Source organism: Protobothrops mucrosquamatus, unplaced genomic scaffold (assembly GCF_001527695.2).
Source record: "Protobothrops mucrosquamatus isolate PMUCROS unplaced genomic scaffold, P.Mucros_1.0 scaffold_115, whole genome shotgun sequence".
Lineage (NCBI taxonomy): Eukaryota > Metazoa > Chordata > Lepidosauria > Squamata > Viperidae > Protobothrops > Protobothrops mucrosquamatus.
Genome location: NW_015386191.1, coordinates 755,299 through 765,990, shown reverse-complemented (window position 1 = coordinate 765,990; position 10,692 = coordinate 755,299). Strand labels below are relative to the sequence as shown.

The 10,692-nt window shown below is 41.4% G+C and overlaps 1 protein-coding gene across 1 annotated transcript; it reads right to left on the bottom strand.

Annotated features, from left to right (window-relative positions):
- Nucleotides 1-7,561: 7,561 nt before the first annotated feature.
- FEN1 (flap structure-specific endonuclease 1) lies at nt 7,562-10,630 on the bottom strand. Its single transcript, XM_015816557.1, has 2 exons — nt 10,443-10,630; nt 7,562-9,515 (listed from the first exon to the last, which is right to left on the bottom strand). The coding sequence occupies exon 2, from the start codon at nt 9,465-9,467 to the stop codon at nt 8,319-8,321; it is 1,149 nt and encodes a 382-aa protein (XP_015672043.1). The 5' UTR covers nt 9,468-9,515; nt 10,443-10,630; the 3' UTR covers nt 7,562-8,318.
- Between the last annotated feature and the right edge of the window lie 62 nt (nt 10,631-10,692).

The window sequence follows — 10,692 nt, the reverse complement described above, 5'->3', positions numbered from 1 at the left end:
ATTCATGAGTTGAAAACTGTTCTATTGATGCATATTTCACTGAAATGATACTGTAAATAGCAACATGACAACTCATATTCAGTGAAATGATGATAGCGAACAGGTCTTAAGTGTAAAAACTTGATTCTGTGTTATGAAAATCAAAAAGTTGGAAAAAACAGTGTAAAATATAGGTAGTCCTCAACTTAATTCATTTAGTGATTGTTTAAAGTTACAATGGCACTGAAAAAAAGTGACTTATCACCATTTTTTACACTTACGACCGTGTAGCATCCTTGTGGACACATGATCAAAATTTGTATGCTGGATAACCACCATGTATTTATGACAGTTGCAGTGTCCTGGGGTCATGTGATCACCTTTTGTGACCGTCTGACAAGCAAAGTCAATGGGGAAGCCAGATTCACTTAATAACCATGTCACTAACTTAATAACTAAGTGAGTTTTGCCACATTTTACGACCTTTATTGGCAATAAAGGTTGTAAAATGTGGCAAAACTCACTTAACAACTGTCTTGCTTAGCAACAGAAAGTTTGGACTCAATGTTAGCCGTAAGTCGAGGACTACCGAAATTTGGCTTGAGAGAAGAATATGTACGTGTACAGTAGCAAGCAAGCCAAAGAGATAAGTCACCTTCAAAATCGATTGAGAATTGGAGGATAGTTATCAGAAATAAGAATTAATGCCTTCAAATTGTGATGCTGGAGAAACTCTTGAGAGTCCCTTGGACTGCAAGGAGATCAAAGCAGTCAATCCTGAAATCTCAAAGAACCCTGAGTGTTCTTTGGAAGGACAGTTGCTGAAGCTGAAACTCAAATACTTTGGCCACTTAAAGAGAAGAGAAGACACATTGGAAAAGACGCTGATGTTGGAAAAAATTGAAGGCAAAAAGAGACAGAGATGGCAGAGAATGAGATGGTTAGATAATGTCATTGACGCAAAGAAAATGAGTTTGGGCAAACTCCAGGAGACGGTGGAGGAAAGAGGACCCTGGCATGATGTGGTGGATGGGGTCGCGAACAGTTGGATGCGACTTAACGACTAAACAACAGATAAGAACATTAATTGCTATGCAACAAAAGTTACATTTGATCCAGCAGCCTAATTGTCAACAAAAGAGCAATTGAAGCAATGCAAAGACTTGTGTTGAAATACGGCTGTCAAAGGGTAAAGGAAGACTGGATAGCAGTCTGGTTGATAGACCTCAGTTTGTGCACACAATTATAACTTAATCAGTGGAACACATCACCTCCAGAAATGGAGTTGTGGTTGATCCATCACTTGAGGTTTTCAAGAAGGCATTTGTCTGGAACGGTATCCAGACAAGTCCCCTGCTTGAGCAGGGGGTTGGAGTAGAAGACTTCCAAGGTCTCTTCCAACACTCTTATTCTATTTTCTATGCCCTAATCTGTGGAGTAGTCTTATCTTCCCAAATCCCATGCGTTACGTGGCTAGTTTTGTAGCAAAGCAACTGTACATAACTATATGTGGGTGTGTGAAATCTATAGGAAGTGCAATTTATAACATTTTAAAGGGCAGTACACAGTTTTCTTTTGAGTATTTCTTTATCACTTAGAAAAACCAAGATTGCAACAAATAAGCAGATCATGAAATAACCTCCCAATATGTGGCTGGCCTCTCTGGCTCATTCCTAAAGACTAAACATGCCGTCCAGAGGCAAGAAAAGAATCCAGGCCAGTCCCAATAACAACAGTGGGCACCATAAATCCAACAAGGGAGATAAACAAGAGAGAACTCAACCTTTTCATTAGGTCTGCCTTTTTTCTGTAGAAGCTCTGTATTACAACAGCTAAATGACATTTCAGTCAAGGTGGCAGCTTCCAAGAAGCCCTTTATCTCAAAATCTCCCTGGCAATCAGGAGATTAAAACTGCAGCAGAAACTGGCCACATTGGCATTCTAGCAGCCTGTCCTGCAACAGCAACAGAGCATGCAAAAGCAGTTGGTACAGGACTATTACTGTCATATATTAGAGAAAAATTAACTCCTTCTAGAAATCCATCAGAATGCCCATTCTACTGTAGACCAATTAGCCTCCTCAACACACTCAACAAGCTCTCTGCAAAACACAGTGGAAATTCTAGGTCTGGTTGAAACAAGAAAACATACTTGAAAAGAGCAGAGTGATTGTAGAGAAGGCCAATCCACTATTGATCAGTGCCTTGTACTCCATCATCTCATTGAAAAATGCTCCTACTGCAAGACAACCTCTTTGTGCTGCTTCCACAGACTTGCAAATATAAGTCTGTTACTATAAACCAGTGGTTCTCAACCTTTTTAATGCCGCAACCCCAACCGGTCGTAAGTCGAGGATTAAACCGGTCGTAAGTCAAGGACTAAACCGGTCGTAAGTCGACTAAACTGGTTGTACATCAAAGACTACCCAACCGGTCGTAAGTCGAGGACTTTCCCTGCCCGGGAGCGCCGCGCATGTGTGGTTCTGCCCCCTGCGCCGGCCGAGGCGTAGCTGGCAAGCGGCAGAGACGGAGCAGGCCGACCACCAGCTGGCCCAGCCCAAGGGAGGTAAGGCACCCACCGGAAAAGGGGGAAAAATGGCGTACAAAAAAATGGCGTACAAAAAAAATGGCGGACAGCATTGCTTGGCGACCCCCATGAAATGGTCGATCGACCCCAAATGGGGTCCCGACCCACAGGTTGAGAACCACTGATCTATATAAATAAAAATGTAAATGTTCGTTTGTTTAAAATCTTAAATCTCCGAAAGTTCACCGATTGCTTTGAAATTTTGACATAACGTTGCATTCGTTGCATTTATATACCTATATTATATAGATGTCACACCTGTGACAGGTAAAAACATGCTTTTTTTGAAAAACAGCACCATCTGTTGGACGTAAAAGCAACACACGCTTTTACCAGACTGAGCCACAGCAACGCGTGGTCGGGTACAGCTAGTTTCTAATAATCATGATGAAAAAGTAACTTTGCAACCAATCCTTGCGTTTATGATCTTCTGAGGTCTATAAAGCAAAGGAAAGCTGAAGTAAAATTATATTTCACTTAGCGATTGCTTCATTTAACAACCAGGCTGCCAATCCCAATTATTCTTGCTAAACACGGACTACCAGTAAACAATTGGAAATATATGGTCTGTTGCTGTCTGAGTGAGCTAACATGAACTTGTAAGTCTCCCTACCCTTAGAGAGTTGGGAAGGAAATTTAAGCTTCTATTCCAGGACATAATGGGGGACGGCTGTCGCACGCGCGCTATAAATGGAAGATCTGGGCATAACTACCGGGTCCACCAACAGACTGCCGCATGTGAATCAACTTAGCACGTTGCAGATTAATACAACTAATGGGCCGATTACGCGCTCGAGAAGCCGGGCACAGAGACAGGTAGCTATATAGGCAAGCTCCCTAATCACCTAGCATTCCAACCCTGATGACGTCGGCAGTCGGGCAGATGAAAGCTTGATAACTCTTTTATTTACAAACTTGTTTGTATTAAACAGGTTTATTTTACTTTTATCCTGGTGTTCATTTTTTCTATATTTTATTGATATGTGTATGCCCAGGATTCACATTTTTAATGTTATTAAGTATATATATATAATATTTATATTTATTTATTTATATTCTGGGCAGCTGAACACATTTCTACAACAAGGCACTGGAGGACACTTTTTTTTTTTAGTTTCCAAGGAAAATAATGGGGCGAGAAGAAGCTATATCTGGGTAGGGATCGGTCATATTCATCTAGTATTTCTTACAGCAACATTCCCCTCCTTTTCTCCTTAAACTTGTAGCATGTCTTTGAAGAACTCAATGTCAATCAATCATTTATGACAAAGATGTTAAATTCTCTGCTGATTGGAGAATTGATGCCTGATCAGTCTAGTTTTGAATCTAACAACATGCAAGTCTTTTTTTTTGTATTAAAACTTCTACAGTTGATGGTATAGATTAGCTCTGAATCATTTTGAGCTATAAGGTGATTTGACCCTTTTCTTCCAAAAGGGTGCCTCAGCCGACTGTCAGAATCTCTGGAACTCAACATCAGACTAAGCCTAACTGCTTTACCAAAGACCCAGGTATTAATATTTGCCCTTTCCTGTTTAGTTTGAGGAAAGCCTCTTTGTGGAAGTATCTTGATTTCAGTATGAGAACTGATGCCTCATTGGACCATGTTCACCTTAAATGAAGGATTAGTTTTAAGTTGGATATGCACTTGTGGAGATTTGAGCCTTGCCTGAAGAAAAAAAAAAGCAACAGACAGTCCTGTCTTATCAGTCCCCCATTTTAGAATAATGGCGATGGTTTTCACATCACCATGTATGAAAATGTCCTGTCTTGTCAGTCCCCCATTTTAGAATAATGGCGATGGTTTTCACATCACCATGTATGAAAATGTCCAACCTGTATTCTAAACAGACATATTATCATGGTTTTATTAAAAGGGAAGGGCAGACTTAGTAGAACAACCTTTATTTTTATCTAAACACAACATAATTACTAAATCAAATAACAGTTCAAGCAAACCTGTAGCTCTTGTAATTATGGTCTTCTGATTTAATCCCATTCCCACCCCAAATCCTTTATGTCAATGGTTCTCAACCTGTGGGTCGGGACCCCATTTGGGGTCGATCCACCATTTCACAGGGGTCGCCAAGCAAGGCTGTCCGCCATTTTTTTTGTCCACCATTTTTTCCCCTTTTCCGGCAGGTGCCTTACCTCCCTTGGGCTGGGCCAACTGGTGGTCGGCCTGCTCCGTCTCTGCCGCTTGCCAGCTACGCCTCGGCCGGCGCAGGGGGCGGAACCATGCATGCACGGCGCTCCTGGGCAGGGAAAGTCCTCGACTTACGACCGGTTTAGTCCTCGACTTACGACCGGTCTAGTCCTCGACTTACGACCGGTTGGGGTCACGGCATTAAAAAGGTTGAGAACCACTGCTTTATGTGGTCAGTACCGTCAGACCTCCATTGCAAAAGTCTAGGGATCAATACTATACAGTAATGGCAGAGCATTCATTGGGATGCCATGATGTAAGTAGTATTTGTGTTGCAACACTACATGCAACTGCAAAATAATCCCATGGATTTGCTGTCTCATTTCTTTCAATCCACAATTTCATATATCCTCAAGGTAAAATATAAGTGTGTAATGAATTAACGCAACAGGATAACCAACAAACCTCAACTTCCTCTAAGGCCTTAGAAAGGTAGTAAAGCTGCTCCTGTACTTTTGGTAGGTGAAGTTGCTTTATTTATATTTAATTTTCCACTGACCTTGATTTTTACTTTTCTGGCCAGAAATAGGTTTGGACATTAGACATTTCTTAATGCCATCACAACAGAGGTTGAGTCATAGATCCTGAGGCAATGCACTTTATCTGAGGAAATTACGATATTCACCATCCGAGAGGTCAAAGAATTGGGAGAATGGAGCACCATCTACCAGAGTCAACATCATGCAGAATTAAATGTTCAAAAAACCTGATTATTCCGTCGGTTTGTTAAAGACTGGCATTCAATAATTACATTCTGACCTCATTCTGCCATTTGAGTAATGCTCACTTCAGGAGGATGAAGCTTCTATCTGAACCATAGTTAAAACTTCTGCTTAGATAAAATTAAGTTTTCAACAAGACAAAACAATTTTTACTTCTAAGGGGTTGTTCAGCTTGCTGTAGGACAGTGGTGGCGAACCTATGGCAAGGGTGCCAGAGGCGGCACTCAGAACCCTCTCTGTGGGCACGCGCGCCGTCGCCTCAGTCCTAGGCCTTCAGCTGGGTTTATAAAACCTTTTTGCTTTAGGCTTCCGCCGCTGTGTGCAAAAAAAAAAAAAAAGGTTCAATCAATGAGTCAATTTCAACTTCTCGCAGGAAAAAAAAGATCTTGCAATGTTGGAACTGATTGATTGAACTTTTTAGTCCCACCCAGTCTGCCGTTACCACCGCAGCCATGCCCACCCAATGGGCCACACCCACCCAATGGGCCACACCCACCCAATGGGCCACACCCACCCAGCACCCGACAAAGCATAAGTGGGTTTGGGGTTGCAGTTTGGGCACTCGGTCTCTAAAAGGTTCGCCATCACTGCTGTAGGACAAGGGTGTCAAACTGCCGGTCCACAGGCCGGATGCGTCATGCCGAAAACGCGCCCACCCATTGCTGGCAATGGAAAAAAAGTTGCGATACGTCGTGAAACGACACGTGACGTTGCGAGTTTGACACCCCTGCTGTAGGAAACTCAGAAACAAGTATTGTACTTCTCAGCAATTTATACATACTGTTAATAGTTAATACTTACAATCAATAGCTCCTTCTTTCTGAAGAAACCAAGCTAAAAACTGGCTTAGTCTTAGAATGATATTTTTATTTTTTTTGAATCAGTGGTTTATTTTTTAAGGATTTTCTTGGAGGGAGATTATAATATTGTAAACTAGATTTTTCTGGAAGGGAGAACCATATAGAAATATTAGACATCTAATGTATTTTGAAGAAATGGCAAGAGGTCCAAGGTCATGATTTGCTCCATCAATGGAAACTGGGTGGAAAGAAGCCTATTGTTGAAGTTCTTGCATTTACAGCTCTTTGAGAGCAATGGAGGATTGCAGCATGCAAAACACAATGCATTATGATAGGCTTCAATGTGAGCATCAGAAGAAATTGAAAGTTTTATCCAGTTCATCTGCAACTACGAGCTACGAGAAGCAAAGAAAGATCTATCACAGGTAGACTGAAATCTCTTCAGAAGTAGTAAACCTGTGGTAGAGCTTAGATTTCTCCTAAGGCAGATCAGATCAGTGGGAAAAGTTATGTGGGGACATCAGCATTGGTGGAGGGTGGGAGGGCAAGCTGGTGGGATATATTCTGTGAACTGTTGAGAGGAGAAAAAGGTCTTCTTCACTCCATAAAATAATTCTAGGGCCTCTCCAGATTTTGCTTTTTCTGAAATCCAGGACATCTAAGAGTCCAAATTTTATGCTGAATCATAAGTAACCCAAAATGAAACCACATCTGAAATATGTGGTTTTTATTGGATTTGAAACAAAACATTTTACATTTCATGCATTCTATTAATATAGAATTTCTTTTGCCTCATTGTGCTTTAATGCCTGCATACAACCATGCAAATAATTCTTTTAGTGGCAAGATTCAATTTAAAACTATGTCTTGACATTGTACAATAAATCCTAATTTATTTTAACTAATATCTAATCCTGAAATCCTTATTTCTAATTTTTATCTGAATTCAACCCAAGCTCCTTTTCCATCCAGAGAAATGTAAACTCACAATTTTCTTCTTGAATCGTAAGTAGGTATCTCTCATGAATGTTTAAAAAGATTTGTTAAAGCAGGCATGTCAAACTGCCAGCCGGCAGGCTAGATGCGTCACGCCGAAACTGCCCACCCTATTGTCGGCAATGGGGGAAAAGTCGTGATACGTCGCGAATTTGATATGCCTGTGTTAAAGTAATAGAGCCATTAAATGTACATTTTGTTTAAGCATAATATAAAACAAGTATTGAAAATGGAGATTTATTATATACATTTGAAAAAATTAAAATGGCTTATTTTTAACCCATGCAGGGTTAAATGTTATAAATCAAATGCCAAGACCAGTATGAAAATTTCAATTGTACTGTAAAGTATACATGAAACTCTCTTAAGATTCTGACTTCCTTTGAAGTTTTTTTACCCACTGCCAAGTTATCATTACTGCCAGTTTTCAACTACTATTACTTTCTAATCCTCAGATATGATCAACTTTCTAAGCAATTGTTGTCATTGAAGACAAAAGTCCTTTTGGGCCAAAGATAAACAAGGCTGAATGAGAAGCTAATGTATCACCTCTACAGCTATCCCATCTGACAAGTATTTTAGTGAACAGATTATTGAATAGCAGCTGTAACAGTTCATTTCTGAACACCACAGATATTTCTACTAAACACTGTATTGCAATCTTATAAAATTTATTTTAGTATCTATGCACATTTAGCAGGTTGCCAATATTTATTGAAATCTGCAACTCAAAATTAAGCCATTTCATCACATTATCGTTAACAATAATAGATTAAACACCATACGTGGCATGACTGAGATTTCATAATACTCAAGGCGACAGTAGCTCTCAACAAGAAACTTTGAGGACCAAAGATTCCAAACATCTTCTGAATGCAGCAGTATTGCTGGTTAATGGGCAACCAATTCTTTCACTTTTTGAGTATCGTAAATCAATTGTATGTCACGGAAGAGAGCCTGGATTTGCTGCTTAATATATTTTGTCCAAGGAAAAGTGGAGCGTTGAAGAATTAGCACAGTTCTAGAACTTTATTTCCCTTTCTTAAATTTTGATGTTGCTGAACCACTACTCTTGGCCTTCTTTTTGGCCGATCCCTTAGGCTCTGACTCCTTACGCTTAGCTGAGGTAATCGAGCCGGTCACTTTGAAAAAATCATCCAGCCGGCCCTGAGTGCTTCCCTGTCGGCTCTTGTTCAGTCTCTTGATCCCATTACGAATTCTTTCTTCATTGAATTGCTTCTCCCCACACATGAAGCTAACCAGTCCTTCCTCATCAGGCTCATTCCACTTCAGTTCCACCTCTTCTGGGTTTACAACTTCAGGCTCCAAGAAGAGTTTTTGGGCCTCCTTGTGCAGCCAGTTCTCAGGCACGGGATACTTCTTAGCATCTAGTTGCTGAATAATCTTCTCTATGTTTTTGTGCTGCCTGATGAGTTCCACTGCACGTTTGGGTCCAATTCCACGGATGCTTTCGCAGTAATCACAACCTAGTAATATACACAAGTCCACAAATTCTTTCTGGCTCAAGCTCATATCCTGGAGAACACGGTTTAGATGAAATTCCTGAATGGGCAGTTTCTTTGCCTCACTCGCTGTAAGATGCCGCATTAGCACAGGGCTGCCAAAGGTCAAGCAATCCATATCCTCAGTGGCAGCTGCGTAGACCTTGTTTCCTTTCACCAGCGCAGCACAGCTAGCTTCAGCTTCACCAGGGGCATCTACGTATGGGATGCCCATCAAAGTCAGCAATTTTTTACATTCATCGTTGTGCTGTTTAGTCACTTTAACTAGTCTCTTGCTGAACTTTTCTATATTTTCCTCCTCACCCATCTCTTTGGCCTCTTGCAGCTGCTTTTCTGCTTCAGTCCGGCGCTCAGTACGCTTAGCCAATTCACCCGATTTCAGCTGGGGGGGTTTGCCATCAAAGACATAGGCAGGCTTGATGCCATTTTCCACCATGCGGATAGTGCGGTAGAACATACCCATCAGGTGGCTTGTAGTCTCACCTTCTTCATTCTGCAGCATGTCAGCTCCCTGTCGTACAGCAATTAGGAACTGGTAAATACTCATAGAGGCATCAATGGCCACTTTCCGCCCAAAATAGCTCTTGATGTCATTTTCTCGAATGGCACCAGGAGCCATATCTGCAATCAGCTTGGCCAAACCATGGATTCCCATCTCGACTGGTCAGTCTATGAATCTGAGGCAATATAATAGAGGAGAAACCTAGGAAATAAAATAATAGGTAAATTTTAAAATGACAACAAGCAAGTCTCATAGTGGAACAAGACATATTCTTAGTGTATTGATAATCTTTTATCAATATCACAGAGATCAATTATCTTAAGTGACATTTCAAAGGACTTTAGGAAGAAATTACATTTCCCTTGTGGACTCTGTGGGCTTGTTTCTTTTTGTTCCCATTGTTGTTTTCATCACTCTTCTCATTTTCATCCTTGGTTTTTATCTATTGCTATATGTTTTCTTAGTTTTAATGCTTTTATTTGTAATCACCCAGAGTTGTTGGGAGTTAAAAGCAGCATACTGATAACTTTACTCCCAAGAAAAACGTAATTATTTGTAATGGGGTGCATTAAGAAAACTTTAACTGCAGCCAGTTCATGCCAAGTGAATGGCTATAGATAGCATAGCCACATTTTAAGATAATTTATTTCTAATAAAGGCTATAAAGAATCCTCTTCCAAAGGATATGATCATCACGGAGCATGAAAAATTACTGACGACTGTTCATAGTCAGCCACAACTCAAAGACTGTAGAAACTGAAGAAAGCGGTGGAGGCCTCACTTTTCTAGTAGCATAGGGTACCACACTGGGAAACAAAACCTAAATTGTCGTCGGTAAGACTTGTGCTCGTCCGAAGGGCAATGCCTGCAGGGCGAATCGGCCTCTGGGAATTCAGAGTTCACGCACATGAAACCAGATAGGAGAACCACCCAGGTGGATCCAAACTTGCCGTATTGATTCCAAGTACTTAGCCGCCCACCCAGCGCTAAGCCTCTTGCTAAATGAATGGCTCTTCAGACATTCAGTTTTGCAATTCCACCATCCCGCGCCAAACCTGATGTGTCCACCATTAGAAAAGCCAACTGGAATGATAGCAATAATATAAGTGGCAACACCCAGCACGTTACCTGGCAAAGAGCTCTCCTTTTTCGATTTTGTGCACAGCCGCAAAAGCAACTTCGTCCCGCACCTTTCCTCTACCTCCGAGCGGGCCAGCAGGCTCCCACCGCCTTTGATTGACGCGCCCCTCCGTCCGCCGCGCGGGAACTAAATTGCGTCTCTCTCCCCAACCCGGCGCTCCCCCACTCCTCTCTCTTCGCGCCTTCTAAATCCCGCGCTCAGGGCTGCAAGAGACGAGACCGCGCAGTGATTTCTGGG

Excerpts from the sequence above, each read along its gene's own strand:
- FEN1 (XM_015816557.1), bottom strand. The coding sequence starts at position 9,467 with ATGGGAATCCATGGTTTGGCCAAGCTGATTGCAGATATGGCTCCTGGT.